General features: G+C 44.3%; 1 protein-coding gene across 1 annotated transcript in view; it reads right to left on the bottom strand.

The window, feature by feature from the left end:
• The window catches only part of SEMA6B (semaphorin 6B), a 1705299-nt gene that overhangs the window by 275498 nt on the left and 1401870 nt on the right, over nucleotides 1-27931 (bottom strand). The window contains exon 11 of the mRNA XM_040341109.1: nucleotides 3066-3197. Within this exon, the coding sequence (XP_040197043.1) occupies nucleotides 3066-3197 (132 nt within the window). The remainder of the gene's footprint in view (nucleotides 1-3065; nucleotides 3198-27931) is intronic.

Raw genomic sequence — 27931 nt, 5'->3', positions numbered from 1 at the left:
AAGTCATGGTCATAAAAATAGGGGTCATGGATGCCAAGTGCAGGGATCAGAAGGAGAGTCTATTCAAGTTTAAAGTAAGATAAAACAAACCAGTCTAGAGCATGAAAATGTGTGTGATTTGCTTGTGCCAAATTGTAAAACATGTCACTTTTTTTGACACAGGAAGAAGGGAGCAGCCATGAAAGATCGGCTACTGATGCTGAGATGCCTGCCAGCCAGGAGGAAGGGGTCATTGGCAGCCAGGAGGAGGAGGCCGGGCCCAGCACCAGTCAGGAGGGCCCCAGGCCCACGGTCAGCCCCACCAGGCAAGTCCCTCCCCCCGGGTCAGGCAAACAGGCCTAATGAGGCGCAGGAGGCAGGTTGAGGATGAGAGCCTCCGAATGATTAGGGAGGCTAGCGCCTTAATGAGGGCCCCCCTCAACCCCACTGAGGCCTACAGTGCCTATGTGGCCCACGAATTGTCCCAAGCGGGGGAGGACGGTCAGAGGCGTGCCAGGAACCTGATGAACCAGGTGCTTTTATGGCTGCACCAGGGCTGGCTGACCGATGACACTGAGCTGAGTGACCCGGCCTATCCTGCACAACACCTGCTAACTGCTCCTGCTGCCACATCATCCCGACCTGCAAGGGGCCGTGGACGGGTCCGTGGAAGATCTGCTGCAATGCAGGCTGCAAGGAGGGTTACAAGGAACAGGAGAAGATGATTCCCGGCCTTCCATTTGATCCCCCAAAAACTTTTGTTTTTTTGGACTACCACAGCCTGGGCTCCATTGGCTCACTTGCTGCTGCTCCTGGTTTTTGTTTTTGTGGTTGTTCTTTTTTAGTTCTCGGTATGCGGTCCTCAAGGTTTGCCATTTTGTCCTTGACTATGTTGCCTGTGCAGTCTGGAACACAAGTCTGCATGTATGTTGCTATCTCATCAAGTGCTGCCGTTCTCGGTAATTTATTTTTGTTTATGGCCAAAATAAATGGTTATTTGATTTACTGAAATACCTTGTCTATTGTGTTTTAATACTGTGGTGATTAGGCATGAAACATTTTAGCAAATAATATGTGTCATTTAGAAAGGACACCAACTCCTGGGGGGGGGGGGGGACATTTGGCGTACCAACTTGGGAAAACAAAAAAGGAAAAACACACGCCTAAATAAAATGGTGACATAACTTGACCAAAAAAAAAAAATGTGAAAGAAAAAAGAATGGGGACATAAATTGCACAACCAAAAAAAAAGAAAAAAAAATGTGAAAGAAAAAAGAATGGGGACATAAATTGCACAACAAAAAAAAAAGAAAAAAAAATGTGAAAGAAAAAAGAATGGGGACATAAATTGCACAACAAAAAAAAAAGAAAAAAAAAATGTGAAAGAAAAAAGAATGGGGACATAAATTGCACAACAAAAAACAAAAAGGGAAAAAAAATTAAAAAACATTCAATTACAAACCAAAAAAGATAAACATTGACATGTGGAGGAAAAAAAGAAAGTTCAAACATCTGGATACATAGCATCAGCAAGAGAACGGGTTTATTCTAGCAAGAGAACGCTGAAAAAACAAGAGGAAATAAACGACACACTATATAGTTAAAAGGACGAATGTGCCATATCACAAACAAACAAGAGTTTTACCTGAACGAGTGCTCCCATCCCCTTATTTTGTCTGAGCATGCGCGTGGTTCTTATCCGCGGATAATGTGTACTAACCAACTGATCTATCCGTCGGATAGATTCGCAGCGGATAGATTTGTTTAGCATGTCAGCAAATATTCGATCTGCTGAAAAGCGATTCGACGGATAAATATCCGCGGAAACAGATCCGCTGGAGTGTACACACCATAGGATCTATCCGCTAAAACCCATTTGCTCGGATTTATCCGCGGATGGATTCTATCGTGTGTATGGGGCCTTAGGCTGCAATCTACCGCCGGCCGCTAGGTGTCGCTTTTTTTTACGCGTCGGATATGCAAATGAGGAGAACTGCCGATTTAAGTCCGTACGCCCGCCCGTCGCTTTTTTTTAACGTCGTTTGCGTTCGGCTTTTTCCGGCGGATAGCTACCCCTGCTATATGAGGGGTAGCTAATGTTAAGTATGGCCGTTGTTTGCGTAAGTCGATCGGGAATACGGATGGCCGCAATTGACGTAGCCGCCGCAAACAATGACGTCCTAGCGACGTCATTTGGAGCATGCGCACTGGGAAATTTCGCCGGCGGCGCATGCGCAGTTAAATCGGCGCGGGAACGCGCCTGATTTAAATTGTACACTTCCCCTAGCCGCGGAATTTGCATTCCGCCGGGGGAGTTACGATCCGACGGTGCAATTTTCGAGGTAAGTGCTTTGTGAATACTGCACTAGCCTCGCTAAATTGCACCGGCGGATCGTAAAACACATAGATCGAGCGGATCTAAAGATCCGCTGATCTACATGAATCTGGCCCACTGTGTCTCTATCTATCTCTCTCTCTCTAACTGTGTGACTGACTTCTCTGTAACAAAGCCGGAACACACTACACGAGGCCGCCGTGCAGGCTGCCTTTTATAGTGTGGGGCGTGTACTAAACCCCCTGAGCCATAATTGGCCAAAGCCAGCCTGGCTTTGGCCAATTATTGTTCCTCGTTTTTTGAGCCTAGTGATTGGCCAAGCATGCAGGGTCATGGTGCATGCTTGACCAATCATCAGCGTGCATCGCCGCAGTGAATTATGGGCCGGTTTGCGTCACTCGAATTTGGCGCGAACAACCCGTTTTGTTCGAATTTCGTCGAACGATCGAACGACCGATGTTCGAGTCCAACATACGTTCGTATCGAATGCGAAGCTCATCCCTAATGACAGGTAGACATATACCAGACCGGTCATCCTGCACTGGGAAATCAAACCACAATTACCAGGCCTTTGACAAGACAAGTTCCTACAAAAAAACAGACTAGGACAAGTGAAAGGATGAATAGCTAGATTGTGCTCTCAAAAAGAGGAAAATAAAAACAATATATTCTTTACTACTTTATTAACAAAAAAAACTCTGCCTAGAGTTAAGGCTAAAAATAAAAATGCTTTTTTTATATAATCAATTACCTTGGTGATGGAACTAGTTCCTCTGCCACAGGTGTCCATATGGAATCTGGAGTGCGCTGCTCCTTAAACCGACCAGAAAATGTCAAGGCCATCTTTTCCATGTCAAAAATGCAGACAGCAGAGCCTTGTATACTGGAAGACAAAACAAAGTAGGGCGAAATTAGTGAAACACTTAAAAGGTCAAGTTCACTTTTTAATTTTTTCTTAAACTACACCTTCTCCATAAGCCAGTATAGCTGTAATGGAGCTCTTATGGAGCAGAGATAACTCTTTCCCTCTCGCCAGAAGCAGGCCTTACCTCAGCCAGCAGTTGCTTGTAGAGAATCAAGGCCAGCGCTAGAGTTTTTTGCACCCTAGGCAAGACTAACTACTTTTTCCCCCCGTATATCGGCAGGTGCATCTGTACAAGGATACTTTCTCACTTCCTTGTCAACGTTAGCTCTATTAGTGAGGGCAGTATGTGGTGAGGGAAGTATTTAGTGAGGGCAGTATGTGGTGAGGGCAGTATGTAGTAATGTGGAAATTTTTATTAATGTATGTTGTCACTTGTCCCCCAGTGTCGGTTTTGTTCTCGTGCGCTCATGTGAGCGTATTCGGACATACAGACGATGGTGGAAGACCATTGGCCGCATAAACCTTCTTGTGGACACGGCAGATATGTTTGCTCTTTTAGGGATGTTCGTTCATGCCTCACCAAGAGACTGGCATCTTCATGGCGACTGCATTAATGACTCCGAGCAAACAGATCTGTGTACATGGGATCCATAGCATAACTATCCAAAAATGATGGCCCATTAAGACATAATAGAGTATGGTTCGCATCATTGGTAGCAATGGGAATGTGCACACGGCCATGTTCAGAGCCATCTAAGTAGTGTTCAAATTGTGGAACACTTTTTGGTATCAAAGAAAGCATGCCACATTGGCTCTGCACACTACCGTCTGCATATGTCACTACTGGTATTCTATTTGAATATATACATGTGTGTGATTGGTTCTTTTAAAAGAATACAAATGTCTGATTGGCTGATTCTTAAGACACCACCTTCTTTTGTTATTCATGTTGACAGTTGAATAAACAGAGCTGCCCATCCTAAGACAGGATTCTACTAAGCTCAACGTGTTACCAGCATCTGTGTCTGTGTTACTTAGAGATACACCAGTGCGCTTTTCCCGGCATTATAAAAGAGAGTTATATTTGTGCTTTAAAGCGCAAGGAAAGTATTTGCTTATAGGAAAAGCTTAAAAATTTCCTGAACCGTTTTGGCGGGCCAGAAAAGAAGACATCAGATCTTCCTAATTCAGTGGAGCTCGAGTGGGAAAAGACATCCAGAACCAGCAAAGGCGGGCCCATGGTAAGAAAACCATACTTCAAGTTTTTTGAACATTTTTGCTGTTCTGTGTTCGGGATTTTGATTCTTTGTCCGCTGGATGGAGTAAGTTCTGCTAGGTAAAATAACCTTATATTTTTTGTCGCTTTCTGTATAATGGCAGGATTTTAATTGTGGGTTATATTTTCAATTGTAAGTAGTTCTATTAATTGGGGCATACCTATATTTTAATCCTCTATAGGTTCCATTTAATACAAACCTAAAGTGTATGATGTATGTGTATGACTGAACAGGCTGACACAGTGTGCAAGTAACTGATGCTGTGTAATAAGTTTGTGACGCATATGAGAAAAGGAGACTATGGGGCTGATTTACTATGCTCTGTGCGCTGCTCTGGTTCATGCGTTAATTAGTACTCCGGGTGAAGCCTTAATTAGGCGCATGAACCAGCGTAGCAGCCGGCGCATTGAAAGTAATATGTAAAGCCGCGCCGATCTCCCTATAGAAGTCTATGGGAGAAATCAAAAGTGTTATTATTAAAGGCTACTCTGCAAGTTTTGTCGTAAAAAGTGTTTGGGGACCTCAGTCCTGCCCCAGGGGACATGTATCAATGTTTTTTTTTTTTTTTTAAACGGCCGTTTTTTCGGGAGCAGTGAAATTAATAATTCTTAAAGTGAAACAATAAAAGTGAAATATTCCTTTAAATTTCGTACCTAGGGGGGGGTGTAATGTCAGCATGTGAAATAGCGCATTTTTCCCGCACTTAGAACTGCCCCTGCACAAAGTGACATTCAGAAGGAAAAAAAGCCATTTAAAATTCACACGCGCCTATAATGAATTGTCGGCTCTGACAATTCTTTTTTTTTTTATAATTCTTTATTTTATATATCTTTTTTCTCTTTACTTCCACAAACAAATAACAACAGGTACAGCTTTTACAATATCTTCACCATAACATTCATTGAAATCCTCACCTTAGCATCTCATAAACTCTATATTACAACCTCCTATTCCATTTCTAATCTCCCCTATACTGGCCAAGGTCCCCTCTCCTTCGTGGCCCCACGATCTTTATCTACCATCCTCGGAGAGGTACCCTGGGCCCGAGGAAATATTGATCGCCCACCCTGCACCCTCCCTTCCCACCCCAAAAAAAAAAAAATGCATCCGATCAGCCCTGGTCTCTCCCCCTCCCCCCCTATGAACTCCGCTCCCTATATTCTATGTATGGAGTCCAGGTCCTCCAATAAATCTCCTCTCGTTCCTGTATTCCCATTGTGAGGTTTTCCATCATCTGTATCTCGTTTATTCTGCTAAGCCATTGCAATTTTGTTGGGGAAGCGGTACTCTTCCATAGGATTGGTATACACGCCTTTGCAGCTGTTATCAAATGACGTAATAGGGATTGTTTGTCGTTTTCAATTGATATGGGAATGTCGAGTAACAAGAATGCCGCGGGTCTGTCTCCAAGATTTGGTAATTTCCAGGATTGTCTCCGAGACCATCTTCCAAAATTCTCTTATCGCCAGACATTCCCAAAATATGTGTACCATGGTGCCCTCTTCTTTCTGACATCTCCAGCAAACTTTAGACGTGTTAGGGAAAAACCGGTTCAGTATTGTTGGTGTCCTATACCACCTTGTCAAAACTTTATATCCCCCCTCCTGGTACCTAGATGCAATTGAGGCTTTATGTATAAATGAAAAGATCTTATTTTTCTGTGTGTCTGAGAACTTGATACCCTGATCCCTTTCCCATGCCTGTATGAAAACAAGCTCTTGTGGCGCATTTGATTCGATCAGTAAAGTATACATGTATGATAACATATGTCTCAATGGTTCTTTTTTTAGGCAAATTTCCTCAAATTTAGACGGGGTCCCTATTTCTACCTCATGAATCTTCAGAGATCCTAGAAACGTTCTCAGCTGATTACGTCTCCATATATCAATATCTTCTCCATATACCAATTCTAAATCTTCGTTCTGCATTACGTGATTCTCTCTCATGAAATGTATCAGCCTGCTGGCTCCCTTCCATCTTAAATTATTGAAATATCTGTCTCTTATACCTGGCACAAAGCTCGGATTTCCCAGAATAGGTGTCATAGGGCCGATACATTTCACCAGATTCGTATTCTTACATACCCGTCTGATAACTCTGAGTGTAGCCTTTATCATTGGATGTTTCTTTGCACTCTGAGGTATCTTATTCTCCCCTAACCACGCCAGACCTTCTATGGGGATATTGCTTACTTCTTGTTCCAGATTGACCCAAGGTTTATCTGCCTGGTGTGTGCACCAATCCACTACTCGTGCTAAATGAGAGGCCTCATAATACCCCATTGGGTCTGGGAGGCCGACTCCTCCTTTTTCTTTAGGTAGGATCAGTATATTTCTCCGGACTCTGGCCGGTTTTCCAGCCCATATGAACTTCATAAACTTAGATCTCATGTCTCTCAGAAATCCCATCGGCAATGTTATGGGAAGAGTCTGCAATAGATAGAGTAACCTTGGCATCGTATTCATTTTTATTATATTTATTCGGCCAAACCATGAGAATATTTCTTTATCCCACTTTAGTAAGTCTGACTTTATTTGTTTTATTAGGGGTAGAAAATTTAATTCGAAGCCCAGTTTCCTTGGTATCTTCGTCCCTAAATATTCCACATGGGAATCTGTCCATCTGAAAGAGAAGCTACCGGCTAATTGATGCCGCAATCCACTGTCCACCTCAACTCCCATTGCTTCCGATTTGTTATAATTTACTTTGAAATTGGAGATTTTTCCATATCTTTTTATCTCTGCTAGTAAGCATGGAAGCGATGTTATCGGGGACGTTAACGTGAACAGTAGATCGTCAGCATAGGCTGCCACCTTATAGTCGTCTTCCCCAACCCGGATACCCCGTATGTCACTGTTTGCTCTTATAGTTCTTAAAAAGGGCTCCAGAGAGAGGATAAATATAATTGGGGATAGAGGGCATCCCTGCCGAGTTCCATTATGGATAGGGAAGGGGTCTGATTTTTTCTCATTTATCCTCACTCTTGCCGATGGGCAGGAGTATAAGCTTGTGATCCAGTTCAGTAGGCCCTTCCCCAAACCAATATGTGATAACATAGCTTTTAGATATCCCCATTCCACCCTGTCAAATGCTTTTTCCGCATCAGCGGATATCAAAACTACAGACTGATGGCGTTGTTGAGCTAAGTATATTGTGCTTATTATCCTTTGAGTGTTCTCTCTGCCTTCTCTGCCCGGGGTAAAACCCACTTGATCCGGGTGTATCAGTGCCGGGGACACATGTCAGCAATCTATCTGCCAGTATCTTCGCCAGAATCTTTAAGTCGACGTCTAGCAAAGATATTGGCCGGTAGCTTGAACACTGGGCAGGGTCTTTCCCTTCCTTAGGGATCACTACAATCTCGGCCATTAAGGTTTCAGCTGGCATCCTCTGTCCGTCGCGGATCGAATTGAAAGCCGCGACAAACCTAGGCGCCAGTTTTTCCGCAAAGATTTTGTAGTAACGCAATGTATAACTGTCGGGACCCGGCGCCTTTCCCGCTTTTAATGCTCCGAGGGCTCCCAAAAATTCTTCTACTGTAATCGGGCCATCTATCTTCTCTGCGTTTTCTATGGGTATCTTTGGCATTTCTGAAGACACTAGGTATTCCTTGATCCTTTCTTCTCTTTCTGAGGTATTTGTTCTTACACACTGCTTCTCCAAATTATATAAGTTTAAATAATATTCTCTAAATGCTTCAGCTATTTGTTGCGTAGAGCTCACCAGCACATTTCCCTGCGTTTTAATTTTTTCGATCTGATTACGGGCTCTCGTATCTCTGAGTGCGTTCGCCAGTAATCTGCTGGGTTTATTCCCATATTCATAATAAGTTCTTTTACACCGGCTCAATTTGGCTTTTGCTTTATCCGTTAACATGAGATTTAATTTTTCCCGCAGACCCGCCAACTTCTCCCCTGTCTGGTGCGTCTGTAATTTCTTATGTGCTGTTTCCAGCAATTGGATTTCCCCCAGCAAACTATCCAGTTTAGCACTCAGCGTACGTTTTCTATGTGCTCCCAATGATATTAGCACCCCTCTCAGGTAGCATTTATGTGTTTCCCATATACTCATAGGCAGCGTTTCATCCAAGTCGTTAGTGGAGAAGAAATTATCTAATTCTCGGGCTATCTGTTTCTCATAGTCCGGATCTTTTAGGCCCCATACTCACGAGCAAACATGTCTGCTGAAACTGGCCCGCAGGCCAGTTTCAGCAGACATGTTTGGTCGTGTGTGGGCGCGAGCGGGCCGAATTCCAGCAAACATTTGCCCGCCGGGCCTTTTCCCAGCAGACAAATATTCCTGGACTTGTTTTAAAACAGTCCGCTGGAATTCAGCCCGCTCGGACATGTACGGTCGTCAGTACAGACCTACCGTACATGTCCAGGCGCCCGCCGTCCCTCGCATGCGTCGAATGACTTCGACGCATGCGTGGAAGCATTTTAAAGGCGGGCCGCGCACGTCGCCGCGTCATTGTCGCGGCGACACCGCGTCATCGACGCGGCGACACCGCGGACACGCCCCGCGTATTGTTTACGCGCGGACTTCTGTACGATGGTGTGTACAACCATCGTACAGAAGCCCTCTGGCAGACATGTATGGTGAAAACGGTCCGACGGACCGCTTTCACCATACATGTTTGTCCGTGTGTACCCGGCCTCAAGAGTGTCTCATTTATTCTCCAATTTCATTCTCGTGGCCCCCTCTCTCCCCATTCTATACTGCAGTTGGTTGGCGCATGATCGGATATTGTGAAAGACCCTATTGCTGCATCTCGTAGTCGTGAAAGAATGTTCTGATCTATAAAAACATAGTCTATCCTTGTATATGTCTTATGTTTCGCAGAAAAGAAACTGTAATCCTTATCATGCGCATGCATCATCCTCCAGCTATTACCTGAGTTTCTTTCAATAGACACCTTGCTTTCCGTAATTTTGTATTATAGATGTGAGATACTCCCTTTGATACGTCTATTGCTGGGTCTAATGCTATATTTAAATCGCCCCCCATAATAAGGAACCCCTCTTTATGTTGTTGTACCACTTCCAGATATTTTTCCAGTGTAGCTGTGGGGTCCTCATTGGGTAGATATAGGTTCACCAGGGTAACTTTTTGGTTCCCTAGCTCCCCTTTTACTATTAGCATCTGGCCTGCATCGTCCGTAATTACATTAGATTCTTTCCAAATCATTTGTTTTGAGAGCATAATTGCCACCCCGTTCGCCTTGGATGTTTGCGAGGCACCATGGTATACAGTCGGAAATCTTTGATTGCCCAGTCTGGGTGTTTTATCTTTTCTAAAATGGGTCTCTTGTAAAAAGATTACCTGGGCTTTAATCCTGCCAAGTTCTGCCATTAATTTAGTACGTTTTTCTGGGCTATTTAAGCCCTTGACATTATATGATGTAAAATTATATATCTGACAGGAGGCTCATATCTTATGCATAAACTTTCTTTATTTATGCCCATAGCAGTACATTTAAAAACTTTTCTTAGTAACTTTTAATGTAAAAAACGTTCAAAAACTTTCAATGTGAATGTCTATTGTGGTGTCTTTCCTGCTCATTTTCTGACCAGCTTTGATTCTCCAAAGCTCTCTTGCCTCACGGTGTCCCTGTGTGACCCTCCTTTTTCCAATTTGTCTCTATGTCTCTTTAAGGGTGCTGACACCCTTTTATCCTCCCCTCACAGATTCGCTCCTCTGTCTCATTATCGAGCGCTGTTCAGGCGCCGTTCCGACGGGATCCATTCCACCCCCACCCCCCTCCTCTCTTCTCTACCCTGCTCAGTTCTCTTCCCTATCTGTGCGGCGCGCCGCCATTTTTACACTTCTTCCTCGTCCTCCCGCGCTCGGCGGGGGGGCGGGACCCCCCTTCTTTCTCCTCACATCTCCCTCTCCCTTGTCAGCGCTGAACGAGGGAGGGGCGACCTATCAGAGTGGAGCACTCACTCCCATGTGATCGCTCCCTCTGACCAGAAGTTAGTGTGTGCTCTCTCCTCCCACCGCAGCATCAGTCCCAGCACTGACGGCGGTGAGGAGAGAGCCTGTACGGTACTGTAGTTACAGAAAACGGAATTTACTTCCGTTTTTTGCCCCCATCACCTTATTAATTAACAGGACATAGGTGTTTATAAAACTAGAGACTATGTCTGAATTGCCTAGCCCGGTGAACCCCACTGAGGAGAACCCCTCCATGGATGCAGCTATCACCCTAAATGCCTCCCAGATTCAGGAGCTGATTAATAGGTCCATCCTGGCCGCCCTAACTTCCGCTGCCTCATCCAGGGTTCAACAATCCGTGGCCCCACAAATTCCGCCGCCACAGCGCGACGAGCCACCGATCAAAAAGGGGAAATCCTCACACAAGAGGAAACACACCCTGGCTATACATGACTCCCCGGCAGGGGAAGGAAATAATGTGCTGCAGGTAGCTCCTAACACCGACTACCAACCCCAGCATCTGGCACACTCAACTCGACCCCTGGACCCCAGGGAGACACAATCCAAGGGGTATAAGCCCATTAGAAGGGCCAAACCGGACTCTTACGTTGACTCCTCACAGGAGGACTCAGCCGATCCCTCCGGGGGATCGGATGAGTCAGAGTCTGACTCATATGCCGACGATGCTGGGGAGACGGCGCTTACCACAGCCACCACCCCTGCCACGCAGGGCGAGACCCTTCTAGACTCACTAGGAGAGCCGTTCTTTCACCCAGATGCGATCAGTCACCCGCGCTCTGGAGAATGGACCCCGCTACCACAGGTCAACCAGTATGTAGAATTGTGGGCTAGAAAATCCCTGTACAGGGCTAGCCGCAACAAACTCAGGGCTGCATGCCCCAGACCCCTTATACCCAATAAGGTCGTGACCACCCCTGAGGTGGACCCCATCCTGACTAAGTACCTGATGAAATCAGGCAAATTCCAGAAGAAAGGAATAGAAAGATCGTTCCGATCCATCCAGGACCGCGTCCTCGATCTAATGGGGCCCCTGACGAAAATTCTTAACCTCTCAGAACAGGCGGCGGCATCCGGGCAACCGGTCGACCTCCAACAACTGAGAGGCTGGGCACAGAGGGCGATATGCCTGGCAGGCACCGCCAATACGGCGTGCTCCGTAGAGAGGCGCAGGTCCATCCTTATGCGCCTGGACCCCCAATTGTCTCATCTTGCTGAGTCTGAACCCGGACCGTCGGCCGACGGCATGCTTTTTGGAGACTCTTTAATTAAAGACATAAATAAGTTTGTGGGCCTTTTTACCAGCCTGGACAAGGCACAAAATTCCCTGAGAAAAAACGGTGCCCCGAAGATTTTTAACAGGGCCGGCAGAAATAGGGGCCGTTCTGCCGGCCGTAACCCCTCCTACAGGCCGCAAAATAGATCTTCAGCACAGTACCAATACCCGCAGGCTCAATCCTATGCCGCCCCAGTGGCACAACCTGCGCCTTTCTTCCCACCGCGAGGCAGACCATGGCAAAGCCGAGGTGGACGCGGTTACCCACGATCCCGACCTCCCACCGGTGAGTATACCCTACACCCCACTCACTCACATCCCTGTGGGGGGACGCCTCAGGTATTTTACCCACGCCTGGTCTGCGATTACGGCAGACGCGTGGATACTACATACGGTCACGGGGTTTGCTGTAGAGATCCTTTCCCTACCACCACTCAACGTGGTCCCTCCACCCATCCGATTTGCAAACCAGAACGTTGTTCTCATTCACAACGAACTGCAAGACCTACTGGCCAAACAGGCTGTGGTGGAGGTGGACCCTTCTTCCCCAGGTTTCATAAGCAACCTGTTCCTGGTACGCAAAAAAGATGGCGGCTATCGCCCGGTGATAAACCTCAGGGATCTAAACCAGTATGTCGAATACCGACATTTCAAGATGGAGGGTATCCATTTTCTCCGAGATCTTCTCCACCCAGGGGACTGGCTCGTGAAGGTGGATCTAAAAGACGCCTACCTCACGGTCCCTATTCATTCGGAATCGCAACATCTACTACGGTTCCTGTGGAAGGGCAGGATGTGGCAATTCACCTGCCTCCCATTCGGCCTATCGTCCGCCCCATGGTGTTTCACCAAACTCATGAAACCGGTGGTGGCGGCACTGAGAAGCAGGGGAGTACGTCTAGTCATTTACCTAGACGATATCCTCATCCTAGCTTACTCAAAGGATCAGGCCCATCTTCACATGTTGTGGGCAGTGTCACTATTGCAAGAATTGGGATTCATTATCAATCAAGAAAAATCAGTATTGATTCCTGCCCAACGGATGGAGTTCTTGGGCTTTACGGTGGACACCATCCTGTCCACCCTCAGTCTCCCCAAATCCAAATCCAAACTCTCCAGAGGCTCAAAATCATGCACCTGAGACAGGGACTCAGGTATACGGACGAGGTTCCCCTCTGCCAGGAAACCATCGAGGAATTGAAATGGTGGCTCCACCACGCCGTCGAATGGAACGGCAGGGCCATCTTCAATCCCAACCCGGACATAGTCATAGAGTCCAACGCCAGTCTCCGGGGCTGGGGCGCCCGGTGCGGCACGTCCTCCACAGGAGGAACGTGGTCGACCGAGGAGACCAAGCTCCACATCAACGCACTGGAACTCTTGGCAGCCTTTTTCGCTGTCAAGAGCTTCATGCCACGTTCTCCTACATGCTGTATACTATTTCGCATGGACAACGTGGCGGCGGTTCAATACGTCAACCGCCTGGGTGGCACCAAATCCAAAATGCTAGCGAATATCGCGAAAGAATTTTGGCATTTCTGTCTAGCCCACAATATAACCCCTATCGCGGAGTATATCCCGGGAGTCTCCAACTCGGTAGCTGACTGGAATTCTCGCTATCTTCGCGATTCCAGCGACTGGAGGCTGGACCGTTCGGTATTCCTTCAATTACAGAGGCTCTGGGGACCACTTTACTTAGACCTCTTCGCCTCCCGCCTCAACTACCAGTTACCCCGCTTCTTCAGCTGGAGGCCGGACCCGGAGGCTTATGCGTTGGACGCTCTCCACCAACCCTGGCCGGAGGGCACGCACTACGCGTTCCCTCCTTTCCAGCTAATCCCTAGACTCCTTCTTCGGATATCCACCCTGCGGGCGACTGTGGTGCTGATCACACCATGGTGGCCGACCCAGCCGTGGTTTCCCCTGCTGCTAGGAATGACCGCGGATCTGCCCAGACTCCTCCCCCAATTTCCTCACCTCCTTACCAACCCGAGCGAGGGTCTTCACCCCCTGATTCTGGAGGGCAACCTGCCACTCATGGCGTGGTTAGTTTCGGGATCTCGGACGCTGACAACGTCCTTTCACAGTCGGCTCGGGACCTCCTCGCCCTGGCCTGGGCCCCCGGGACTCGATCGGCATATCGATCAGCCTGGGGACTCTGGGTACGTTGGTGTGATCAACGACAGGTTGATCCCATACGAGCTCCTGTATCCCTAGTGGTGAACTATATGGCGGATTCATTCGAAGCCGGCAAATCGTTCAGTTCCATCAACGTCTATCGGTCGGCTATCTCGGCGTATCACTGCCCCGTGGATTCTTTACCAATCGGCAAGCATCCTCTGGTATGCCGACTCCTAAGAGGGGTGAAGTTTCAGCGTCCCCCACGGCCTAGATACCAAGCAACCTGGGAGGTTTCCAGGGTGCTGGATATGTTCGCCAGGTGGGAGGACAACCCAGACCTTCCTTTGAGACTTCTTTTTATTAAAATTACAGTGCTTCTATGCCTAGTTTCTATCAAAAGAGTATCTGATGTCAAGGCCTTAGACGTATCTAGGCGTCAATTCTCGCCGCAGGGAGTCAGGTTTTCAGTGGTACGCAGGACTAAGACCGGTATTCAATCAGTCTTCTATCCGTTTTTCCCTGCGCACCCACGCCTTTGTGTTGTTCGTTGCCTGCAGGCATACGAATCACAGACTGCTGACTTGCGTTCCCCGGATTTTTCCCAACTCTTGGTGTCCTACGTCAAGCCACATCACCCTGTGTCGTCTGCCACGCTAGCGCGCTGGGTTAGAGCTGCCATGGACATGGCGGGTATTGATGTAACCCAAGATCACGTATCCATGTCGGTCTTGTCGTAAATCATACGCTTGTGTTATACTAGGTTATGGTATTAAGGTTATAACTGTTTAACTAATTGTTAGCTTTGAACTTGCATAAGATATGAGCCTCCTGTCAGATATATAAATCTAGATTTTCCTAGCTAGTGACGGAAAATATAAGTTATATGAGGACAGGAGGCGAGTATCTTCCCTCCCGACCCACCCTATTACGTATTTTTTCTGATCTTTCGCAGGTTACTGAATACCACGCCTGGATCCTGACCCGTATCGAGACGGTTTGAAGACCCGTTGGTTTCCTATCCCCTGTTGGGATGACCTCTCCTGCTAAATCCTCGTTGGGTTGGAGTTCCTCCGAGTTCCCCGTTGGGACACAGTTGACGGTTCCGCTCCAGTCCTAAACTTACCGGATCTCGGCCACCGACACGAAGTCTAGGACGACACTACATTCTCCGTGGGGTGATATTCCGATGTCCAGGTTTTCGCATCAAGAAAGAGGAGGAGCATTGTCAGGCAGTCCATTATATAGGGGCCACCGACATGGGCGTGGCTATAGGTGCAAGGACTGCTGGGAGTTGTAGTCCATGTTGAAAGTTTTTTACATTAAAAGTTACTAAGAAAAGTTTTTAAATGTACTGCTATGGGCATAAATAAAGAAAGTTTATGCATAAGATATGAGCCTCCTGTCCTCATATAACTTATATTTTCCGTCACTAGCTAGGAAAATCTAGATTTAATTATATCCATTTTTATCACCTTTCTGATCTAGTATAGGGGGTTACCTTTTAACCTCACAAGGGGACTCGGTAATATCGAGGAGGGAGCGGAGATACAAGGGGGAGAAGGGGGAGAGAGAGAGGCAGCAACCCCAATCTAGGCAAAAAAAAAAAAAAAAACACAGAACCCCAACCCCTCTTCCCCGTTCCTCGAGAACTGGTCACTCGCCCAAGTACCCGAGTAGTTTCCTTTCCTTTCTTCTCCCTCGCACCACCAACCCGTGAGCCCCCAGTACTCTGGGGGCAAACCACCGTTGGACTCGGAGGGGATGGAAAGAAGGCAAAAAAAAAAGGGAGAGGGAAAAAAGTCCCTTTCCCTTTATTTAACGCCTCCGGTTTACCTCCAACTAGAGGAGAGGTGTTTTTAGTGGGGAGAGTGTATGTGCAGAATAGAGCGAGGGTAGCGCGCCAGGAGCTCCCCCGCGTTTGCCCGCATGCACCCCATTGTTCATTTCACATTGACCTTATATTAACCTTATATTAACCATGTATCCCTTCACCCCAGATTTAGAGATACCCCTCTATTCAGAGGACCCCCCTATGAAGATCTCCACATATAGGCTCCACAGGGAAACCCCTCCAAAGAGAAAAGAGAAAAAAAAAAAAAAAGGAGAGGGAGAAAAAAAAAAAAAGAGATAAATCGAGAAAGAAAAAAATACATATATATTTCCTCCCCTCCTCCTCTCGGGGTCCATACCTTAGCCCCCCTCCCCCTCCTATGAGAAGAACCCAAACAAAATAAATTTCTGTATGCTATTGAAGAATAATAACAATTTACAGCTCATCCTTTTGACATGTTAACTTCCTCACTCTTATACATACGGACTTCTGTGAGCATCCCCTTATCAGTATCATACATCATATCTAAGAGCCCTGTTTCTACCTTACTTCTATCTTAAACCTCATTGAGAGGTGCAAGTCCAGGGCATGTTAATAAAAAGCAAAAAAAAAAAGAGAGAACCCTCTATTTACTACCGTCTGAGAGCCTAGCCTTTTAACCTTTTATTCCCCCCATTCCCAGGCCCCCTTCGACCCTTCCCCTTTACCCCTATATCCTATCTATTCCCTATCTCTACTTCCCCCGTGACCACTCTTTCACAAACGTGTATTTAGTGAAAGCTTATATACATGCCTTATCTAGCCACTCAAAAAAAGGGGGCAAAATGCCCCAATTATACTTGCGATCATGTTTAAATTAATTTTTGGTGTCTCTTCTGTGTAAGCCCTTATTTTATAACCCTGTGGTGATGTTTTACCTCCCCCGTCCCTCCCCCCCTCCTTATGCAAAAACTTTTAACCCCCCTTTTAACCTCCCTAGGATAGCGAAACCCCTTCCCCTCCCCTGTAACAACATACCGCACACACCCCCCCCTACATGCAAACAAAAAACAAACAAAAAAAAACAACACCTCCTGTTGCCCTCCCCCCCTCTCCCCCTCACATTATTGGGCATCAGATGGAGCATTTAATCTTCTGCCTAATCTTTGTGGCACCAGAGCGCCCCTTCACAAAAGGTCAACCTAAAATTTTTCTCTTCTTTTTTTTTTTTTTCCTGGCTCCCTCCTATAAAAAAAAAAAAAAAAAAAAAAAAAAAAAAAGGGGGGCGAAGGGAGTGGGGCAGGCCTGTCTCTCCTGAACTACTTATTGGATCGTAGTCCCTAGCTTTTGCCTATATATAATATATGATATATATATCGCCTCCATATGCCATTCGTTAAACATTCCTATATATTTTTTTTTTTTACACCTATACCACTAGATCATTACTTTCTTTAAATACATTTATCCCCCATTTATCCCCCCCTTTACATTGCATTTTCACTTATATATCTATTTTTTGGGGATATTTGTTATAGCAAAAAGTAAAAAATATTGATTTTTTTTCAAAATTGTCGCTCTATTTTTGTTTATAGCGCAAAAAATAAAAACCGCAGAGGTGATCAAATACCACCAAAAGAAAGCTCTATTTGTGGGAAAATAAGGACGCCAATTTTGTTTGGGAGCCACGTCACACGACCGCACAATTGTCAGTTAAAGCAACGCAGTGCCGAATCGCAAAAAGGGGCAAGGTCCTTTAGCTGCATAATGGTCCGGGTCTTAAGTGGTTAAATGTTTTAGCATTGTAAAATATGGCTTAATGTGAATAACTTTTGGTGTGATTAACCAAATGAGCTGAAATTTTCTGAATATGTTGGCATGGATAAAGCCTTCTACTGTGTGAAGTTTGGGGGAAATTGGTTAACAATTAATGTCTTTTTCGTACGTTAGGCCACATTAAGCTCCCCAAAAAACAAGCTTAATGTCCCTAGTTTGTCTTGTGGAACACCAAATAATGTGAAGGTCGAGATCTTAGGCTGTGCAAAGTTTTAGGGCAATTGATTGAGGTTTAGGCACTTTTTTGCTCGTTAAGCTACATTAACCTGATTTAAGTCCTAATCCGACCTGTCATATCTACGCGACTGATTCTTAGATATCCATTAGATCCGATCGGCGTAAGTCTCTTACGCCGTCGGATCCTAACTGCATTTTTTTTTACCGCTAGGTGGCGCTTCCGTCGAATTCCGCGTTGAGTATGCAAATTAGCTAGATACGCGAATTCCCGAACGTACGCGCGGCCGACGCAGTAAAGTTACGACGTTTACGTTAGGCTTTTCCCGGCATAAAGTTGCCCCTGCTATATGAGGCGCAGCCAGTGTTAAGTATGGCCATCGTTCCCGCGTCGAAATTTGAAAAAGTTACGTCGTTTGCGCAAGTCGTCCGTGAATGGGCCTGGACGTCATTTACGTTCACGTCGAAACCAATGACGTCCTTGCGGCACAAAACTACTTGGATAGGTTTGGGTAGTTGAGATCTTAAGGCTTTGCAAAGTTTCAGGGCAATTGATTGAGGTTTAGGCACTTTATTACTAGTTAAGCTACATGAAGCCATTTTCACATAAAATGTTTTAGTATATCCCAGTGGATATGTAACAAGGCCAGTATGCTGGTCTGAATTTATGGGAGGAGCCCGGGGGTATTTAACCAGCCCACTCACCTGTGGTCATTGTTGGTTTCCTGTGGGCGATACCACACCTCACTGGGCTGACTCTTCCCAGCTCGCCTCACGTTTGTGAGTCCTGGCATTTTGATTGCAGGTGCATTTCAGCTTCTTCGTTCGTGCTCTTCGTCGGCGTTTCCCGCTCACTGTCACAGGTACTTTCCGAATCTTCCGCATCATGTGCAATCTTGTAATTTGTTATGCTACCTGTCCCGCATCCTTTCGTAAAGAAAAAAAAAAAAAAAGCCTGCTTCTGAGTTGTGGTCTGCCAAACATACGTTTAACTTATAATTCCAAACCTCTGAGTTGCGGTCGGTCTTTGTCCGATATCACTCGCTGTAGATTTCACTGAATATAACGTTTCACTGTCCATGGGTTTGCCGTCTCTTCCATTTAGAGACAAGCATGTATTGTTTGTACAGGTTTCTGTGGCTGATTGAGGTGATAATTAGGCCCACCTGATGCCTTCTCTGCACTGGCTTAGCCTGGGGGGGGGGGTGGTTGGTTGGTGTTCGGTTTCAGAGTAAGGGGTGACATACACTCTACAACCAATTCATATCAGATCAATTTAATCCTTCTGATTCGTATGGGATTCATTTTATATATTTACAAACTGATTCGGGTCACACACATTGCATACTTTCTACCGTTGCCATTTGTTGTTTTCCCCCATGCCATGTGTTTTAGCTCCTGCAGTGGAACTTACGAATCGTTTGCACACGTTTCTCTCTTTGTTTACCAACCAAAGTAATTTTTTGTGCGTCATCCACGGGGCAACACCATGCTCTTCAGATGTCTTGCACACCCACCGTGCTTTTCGTAGATCGAGTCTTTTTTCAAACTGTCGCAGGTAGGATTTGTACAAATTCTTTGTTTCATGCACCGTTTTGCCACATAACCTGTGCCATCAAAGCCCCACTGTGGAACTGGCGAGTTATTAGTCAAGTCTCCATATGCAGCCTTATTTGAGCCTTGTGCAAGACCATGGTCTTATCGTGCAATTCATGAGCACATGCCACGTAGTAGGCCCATGTCACTTAGAATTGCACTGTCTATCATTCCAGTTATTTTACTTTACATTACCCTCCGGTCGAATTTAGTCACATCAGCGACTCGCCGGTTCATCCCTGCTAGTTTTTTTTTTCTTTCCATCTCATTCACTGAGCCCTGGTTCACATTGACGCTACTTTGAAATTGTACTATTTCACTTGAAATAGCAAGTAGCAAGGTCAGTGCGATTTCAGGTGCTACGTGAGAGACATCTGTGTTGCTTCATGCTCAGATGACTATTGAAGTCGCACCAGATAACAGCATAAGTAATGCAGGAACTACTTTTGCAAATCGGTGCGGTGCCGCAAAATCTGTGTCGCACCGATTGGAACAGTGCCATTGCCACCATCAGGCTGCGACTTGTCATGCGAGCGATTTGATCTCTCAAATCGCATTACAGATCGCTCCAATGTGAACCTACGCTGACAGTAATTTAATTTGTCACATTTTTTTTTTTTTCACTCCAATTCGAATCCAGTCGTGTCTGCGATACACTGATGCATGTCAACTCGTGCTAGTCATTCTGGCTCATGCATCTCATGCTCCACAGTCAGGTCCGTTATCAGTCACAAATTACAGCACACCTGTTAGCGCCACTGTTATGGCAAACATTTCAGTCGTTCGATTCACTTACCCTTCAATCTGATTCGAATCCAAGTCGCATCCGATGCACCGATTCGTCCCGGCGTGCCCCAGTTGTTTGTTGGCCTCATTTCATTACCTCCTCCAGAGTTCGCCCATTGTTAGTTGCACCCACTCGCACCTGTCATGGGAAATTTTTGTCACTCATTTCACTGTCGCGCATCCGATTTGAATCCACACGCATTCTCATGTGCAGATTTATCTCAAGCGTGCCCTAGTTTTTGTTGGCCTTATTTCAGTACATGCTCCAGAGTTGCTCGCTGTCAGTCGCTCACACGCAAACTAGCTTTCACTACGCCTATTGTTCCTTCAAGTTGACCCACATCAGGTCAGTGCTCCAAGACTTCACCCGCACACGGGGTGTACTAAGAAGCAGCTTCAATCACTCCCAGAGAAGCTCAATTTGTAGTTAGGATCATTCCCCAGGGTCGATCTTTTGTATCATGCCTCCTGGTCTTTCTCTCCCAGACACAGATTTCCGATCAGATCCTTAACTTAGACACCGCGGCAGTAGCGGACCTGTCAATATGGGAGGAGTTCCTTACTACATGAAACAGTATCAACGTTATACCATCAATATCGCCCCCATCACCGCAGGTAGTGACAGATGCCGCAGCTTCCACAGGATTCGCTGCAATTTTTGGCCACTATTAGTTTGCAGGACCATGGCCTCCAGAGACACTCTTAATCCCAGGGTTTACCCGGACTTCCTCCGTGTTCAAACAATTCCCGATCGTGGCAGCCGCTCAGCTCTGGGGTCATATCTGGACAGGATGAACCGTGGCCTTCACCACCGACAACCAGGCCACGGCCGACATTATTAGTAAAGGCAAGTCTAAGTTATGTCCTTCCTATGCAGCTCCATACAACTATCCCCACAGTACCAGTTAATGTCCACCATCTTGGCTAGTTCCCCATTTGGCTTTCTCCCCAGCCTGGTCATGCAAGCAACCATCTACTCGGCCTACCTCGGGTTCTTGCGGCCTAGCGAGTTTACACGCAGCTACCCCACCGGCCAAGTTCTACATAGACCTCACTTAGTTCGCTACCACGACCACTTCATTCTCCACCTGGCACTATCCAAAACCCAGTGATCAGGCACTGGATTAGACATCCAACTCTAAAGCAAACAATGTCCGGTGTGCAGTAACCATCCTCGATCGCCTTCTGTCACTCCTACCTGAACAGTCAAACTCTTATCCCCTAATGCCTTTCCCGATCAAACCCTTGAGTGCCTGCCAGTTCGTCAAACACGTCAGAATTCATCGGGGCACAACCAACCATAGGAAGTTGATCCAGGGTTCACCCGATCGCCTCTCGGGTAATCGGGAAGGAATTTTCTCCCCTGCTGTAGCAATTGGCCTAGGCTCGGCTGGGGTTTTCGCCTTCCTCTGGATCAACGGGAGGGCGGTTAGGTCAATTTGGGTCCTGTCACCTTCACACATGCTCACTCACTCTTCCACGCTACCTACACCTCAACCCCAATCAGTGCTCCAGTCGCTCTTATCGTTTTGGAGCGGCCTCAGCCACATCCCGGTGTGGGATCCCAGATCATGACAATTAAGAGACTTGACGGGTGGAAGTCTGCCTGCTTTGCCCAGCACATCCTCCAATCCTCAGGTGGAAATGGCACAAGCGTTCACCAAAGCTAAAGCTAAAACCAATAAAACTACACCCCCTACCTGAATGTTTTTTCCCCATTATCTTGGCATACCGTCCATCAGATCAGGGCACACTTCAGGTCTCTTTCATGTGGTAAGTCTTATGTTAAGTCTATCTTGTTCATATCCGTATCGTACATAGGGCTTCGACCATAACAAGGCAGTATGCTGGCCTGAATTTATGGGAGGAGCCCGGGGGTATTTAACCAGCCCACTCACCTGTGGTCATTGTTGGTTTCCTGTGAGCGATACCCACCCTCCCATCCCCTTTTTAGGGCATTTCTCAAATTCATTTCTCTCCACAAAATATTCATCTCTAATCTTGGGTATGCCCCCTTATCTTGGCATACAGTCAATCAGATCAGGGCACACTTCAGGTCTCTTTCATGTGGTAAGTCTTATGTTAAGTCTATTTATCTTGTTCATATCCGTATCGGACATAGGGCTTCGACCATAAATATATGTAGGAGAGAGTATATATATTTAATGCACTGCAGATCACTGAATCACCTACCTGCCTGAAAGTGTATTTGAACACGTACACCAGGAATGGCCTACAGTCAGATATAGACTTGGCTAGACTAGAATGCAGTGGAGATATATATATATATATATATATATATATATATATATATATATATATATTGTGACAGGAAGTCAGGTAAATATGTGGGTGTTGTCACAAACGGGACATACATTTCTGCCTTGCTTAGACAATCATTATTAGGCGTTGGCTGCAAGAAATAGCCAGACAAGGTCTAAGGGCGTTGAAAGACTCCAGCTGTTCAGAATGAGGCAATTAAGGCCTCTATAAGTAGCCCAGAGGATTACCACTAATTGGCTGCATCACTCCTAAGGCTGTGTGAGCAGGAGAGCAGTGCCAGAAGGTCTTCGATGGAGGTGAGGAGAGGATTGATTTTTCTGTGTGATAAAAATCAAGACTATTGTTTTGTGCTGTATGACCAGCACTGTCTACCCAGCAGTAGGCTGTGTTAGACTTCATAGATAGGTTCCTGTGTGGAAGGTAGACGCCCAGAGTGGCTAGGATTTATTTTATGTTTGATTTTATTTATGCTGTTTGGATGCTTGCAATTGTTTTCCAGCAAGATGGAAAAATAAACCAGAAACTTTGTTTTCAACCGTCTTCGACTGCCAGTCTGTATAAATTCAGTGTGTGGTGAACCCATCCAAGGGGTCACACACCCCGCTACCGAGCTAACCCCTCACAATATATGTGTGTGTGTGTGTGTGTGTGTGTGTGTAAGTCAGAAAATGTTTTGCTTTTAAAAGAACATTACATTTTTTATTAAACAAGTACTTGTACTATTATCAATCAACAAGTTTACTTTACAAGTACTTTTTTAATTATTAGTGGGAATGCTTTAATAAGCATTCCCAGTATTGATATTCGTAAATTTATTAGTGGGAATGCTTTAATAAGCATTCCCAGTATTGATATTCGTTTTTTATTATTCTTCTTCTTAATTAGTGGGAATGCTTTAATAAGCATTCCCAGTATTGATATTCGTTTTTTATTATTAGTGGGAATGCTTTAATAAGCATTCCCAGTATTGATATTCGTTTTTTATTATTAGTGGGAATGCTTTAATAAGCATTCCCAGTATTGATATTCGTTTTTTATTATTCTTAATTTTATTCCGTACGTTTTTTGGCTCTGCGTAACTTCTGCATACTTTCAGCTATTGAGACCATTTAACTTTTAAAATGTTCGTCTCATTCAGCTAACGATGGGACTTCAAGTTTTTTTGTACTATTTATACTTTTTAAAATATTAAGCTTTTAGACACTTTTTTTTAACATTGAAGTCAATGAGAACATCCTTTTTCCTGCTTCAAAACACACGTTCTGCCAAAAGTTTCAGCTCCTTCATACTTTCACTTACAGACACCAAACAAACTTTAAAGCGGTCACAAAATATTCAGCTATCCAAACAAGACTTTTTAGATTGATATCTTTTACGGTTTTTGTGAAAACGCAATTTACGTTTAGTGATTTTTTTATCGGTTATAATGTGTTTCTATGGAGCAGCTTTAGAGTGTGTCATGTGACCTTTACAGCACAGATCATCCACAAAAAAAATTATCTTTAAAAAAGGGGGAACAAATTGCTCTCACGCCCACAAGATCTACTTGTCATACACAATTTATATATCAAAACGTAGCTATGCTTGTCTGGTTTCAGGCAATGTGATCAGTTTTGCGATAGGCATTTGACTTTTAGTTCCAGGAGCTTCTAAAGGACAAGCGCCTCAAACTCCCTCCCATTGACCGTCATGTTAAAAAGTCTAAAAAATGTTTCTGCAAAACACACAAAGACGCTCTTTTCTAAATCGCTGACATGGCCACATGTTTAAGTTTATCAACATCCTTTTTCCTGCTTCAAAACACACGTTCTGCCAAAAGTTTCAGCTCCTTCATACTTTTACTTACAGACACCAAACAAACTTTAAAGCGGTCACAAAATATTCAGCTATCCAAACATGACTTTTCAGATTGATATCTTTTACGGTTTTTGTGAAAACGCAATTTACGTTTAGCAATTTTTTCAGAAAATGGAATCGGTTATAATGTAACCCTATGGAAGGGATTTAGAGTGTGTCATGTGACCTTTACAGTGGAGATCTTTGAAAACAAAAATTATCTTTAAAAAAAGGGCGAACAAATTGCTCTCACGCCCACAAGATCTACTTGTCATACACAATTTATATATCAAAACGTAGGTATGCTTGTCTGGTTTCAGGCAATGTGATCAGTTTTGTGATACGTATTTTAGTTTTAGTTCCAGGAGCTTCTAAAGGACAAGAGCGACAAAACCACTCTCATTGACCGTCATGTTAAAAATTTTAAAAATGTTCCTGCAAAACACACAAAGACGCTCTTTTCTAAATCACTGGCATGGCCACAATTTTAAGGTTATTAACATAAATTTCATATCGATGCGTTCACAAGGGCCGTGTCTTTCAAACGGTGAAGTTGCTGTATCGATCGCATGTACGGTTGTGGATTTATTACGTTTTGTTTGAAGGCGTAATTCATGTATTGGTCTGTGAATTAAAAGGCGTTTGTAATGGAATTTCTTTCCATAAATAGCTTTCTACCTCAGTGCAATATTCCTCCTCACTGACCTGGGGGAGGGGAAACCTCTTGAGGGGGGAGGGGCGACCAGGAAGTCAGCATACTCTCTACTTTGCAGATAGAGAAAGGAGCTGTGTGTCCTAAAGATAGTGTAGTGGTTATGGTGAATGGCTTTGGTGCGGGCTCAGCTATTCAGCATTCCCACTCGCATTTTCCTCAGGAAATGCATTTTCTAGTTTTAATTAGTGGGAATGCTTTAATAAGCATTCCCAGTATTGATATTCGTTTTTTATTATTCTTAATTTTAATTTTATTCCGTACGTTTTTTGGCTCTGCGTAACTTCTGCATACTTTCAGCTATTGAGACCATTTAACTTTTAAAATGTTCGTCTCATTCAGCTAACGATGGGACTTCTTCAAGTTTTTTTGTACTATTTATACTTTTTAAAATATTAAGCTTTTAGACACTTTTTTTTAACATTGAAGTCAATGAGAACATCCTTTTTCCTGCTTCAAAACACACGTTCTGCCAAAAGTTTCAGCTCCTTCATACTTTCACTTACAGACACCAAACAAACTTTAAAGCGGTCACAAAATATTCAGCTATCCAAACATGACTTTTAGATTGATATCTTTTACGGTTTTTGTGAAAACGCAATTTACGTTTAGTGATTTTTTTATCGGTTATAATGTAATCCTATGGAGCAGGTTTAGAGTGTGTCATGTGACCTTTAGAGTGGAGATCTTTGAAAACAAAAATTATCTTTAAAAAAAGGGCGAACAAATTGCTCTCACGCCCACAAGATCTACTTGTCATACACAATTTATATATCAAAACGTAGGTATGCTTGTCTGGTTTCAGGCAATGTGATCAGTTTTGTGATACGTATTTTAGTTTTAGTTCCAGGAGCTTCTAAAGGACAAGAGTGACAAAACCACTCTCATTGACCGTCCATGTTAAAAATTTTAAAAATTTTCCTGCAAAACACACAAAGACGCTCTTTTCTAAATCGCTGGCATGGCCACAATTTTAAGTTTATCAACATAAATTTCATATCGATGCGTTCACAAGGGCCGCGTCTTTCAAACGGTGAAGTCGCTGTATCGATCGCATGTACGGTTGTGGATTTATTACGTTTTGTTTGGAGGCGTAATTAATGTATTGGTCTGTGAATTAAAAGGCGTTTGTAATGGAATTTCTTTCCATAAATAGCTTTCCTTACCTCAGTGCAATATTCCTCCTCACTGACCTGGGGGGAGGGGAAACCTCTTGAGGGGGGAGGGGCGACCAGGAAGTCAGGATACTCTCTACTTTGCAGATAGAGAAAGGAGCTGTGTGTCCTAAAGATAGTGTAGTGGTTATGGTGAATGGCTTTGGTGCGGGCTCAGCAATTCAGCATTCCCACTCGCATTTTCCTCAGGGAATGCATTTTCTAGTTTTAATTTTAATTTTAATTTTATTCCGTACGTTTTTTGGCTCTGCGTAACTTCTGCATACTTTCAGCTATTGAGACCATTCAACTTTTAAAATGTTTGTCTCATTCAGCTAACGATGGGACTTCTTCAAGTTTTTTTGTACTATTTATACTTTTTAAAATATTAAGCTTTTAGACACTTTTTTTTAACATTGAAGTCAATGAGAACATCCTTTTTCCTGCTTCAAAACACACGTTCTGCCAAAAGTTTCAGCTCCTTCATACTTTCACTTACAGACACCAAACAAACTTTAAAGCGGTCACAAAATATTCAGCTATCCAAACATGACTTTTCAGATTGATATCTTTTACGGTTTTTGTGAAAACGCAATTTACGTTTAGCGATTTTTTCAGAAAATGGAATCGGTTATAATGTAACCCTATGGAAGGGATTTAGAGTGTGTCATGTGACCTTTACAGTGGAGATCTTTGAAAACAAAAATTATCTTTAAAAAAAGGGCGAACAAATTGCTCTCACGCCCACAAGATCTACTTGTCATACACAATTTATATATCAAAACGTAGGTATGCTTGTCTGGTTTCAGGCAATGTGATCAGTTTTGTGATACGTATTTTAGTTTTAGTTCCAGGAGCTTCTAAAGGACAAGAGCGACAAAACCACTCTCATTGACCGTCATGTTAAAAATTTTAAAAATGTTCCTGCAAAACACACAAAGACGCTCTTTTCTAAATCGCTGGCATGGCCACAATTTTAAGTTTATCAACATAAATTTCATATCGATGCGTTCACAAGGGCCGTGTCTTTCAAACGGTGAAGTCGCTGTATCGATCGCATGTACGGTTGTGGATTTATTCTGTTTTGTTTGAAGGCTTCGATAACTGATTTTGTGTGTGGATGAAAGCGTTTCTAATGGTATTTCTTTCCATAAATAGCTTTCTACCTCAGTGCAATATTCCTCCTCACTGACCTGGGGGAGGGGAAACCTCTTGAGGGGGGAGGGGCGACCAGGAAGTCAGCATACTCTCTACTTTGCAGATAGAGAAAGGAGCTGTGTGTCCTAAAGATAGTGTAGTGGTTATGGTGAATGGCTTTGGTGCGGGCTCAGCTATTCAGCATTCCCACTCGCATTTTCCTCAGGAAATGCATTTTCTAGTTTTAATTAGTGGGAATGCTTTAATAAGCATTCCCAGTATTGATATTCGTTTTTTATTATTCTTCTTCTTAATTTTATTCCGTACGTTTTTTGGCTCTGCGTAACTTCTGCATACTTTCAGCTATTGAGACCATTTAACTTTTAAAATGTTCGTCTCATTCAGCTAACGATGGGACTTCTTCAAGTTTTTTTGTACTATTTATACTTTTTAAAATATTAAGCTTTTAGACACTTTTTTTTAACATTGAAGTCAATGAGAACATCCTTTTTCCTGCTTCAAAACACACGTTCTGCCAAAAGTTTCAGCTCCTTCATACTTTCACTTACAGACACCAAACAAACTTTAAAGCGGTCACAAAATATTCAGCTATCCAAACATGACTTTTTAGATTGATATCTTATACGGTTTTTGTGAAAACGCAATTTACGTTTAGTGATTTTTTTATCGGTTATAATGTAATCCTATGGAGCAGGTTTAGAGTGTGTCATGTGACCTTTAGAGTGGAGATCTTTGAAAACAAAAATTATCTTTAAAAAAAGGGCGAACAAATTGCTCT

The sequence above is a fragment of the Rana temporaria genome, chromosome 1, assembly GCF_905171775.1.
Source record: "Rana temporaria chromosome 1, aRanTem1.1, whole genome shotgun sequence".
In the NCBI taxonomy this organism is placed as follows: Eukaryota; Metazoa; Chordata; class Amphibia; order Anura; family Ranidae; genus Rana; species Rana temporaria.
Note: the sequence above shows the minus strand (reverse complement) of the source record. Positions and strands in the feature narration are given on the sequence as shown.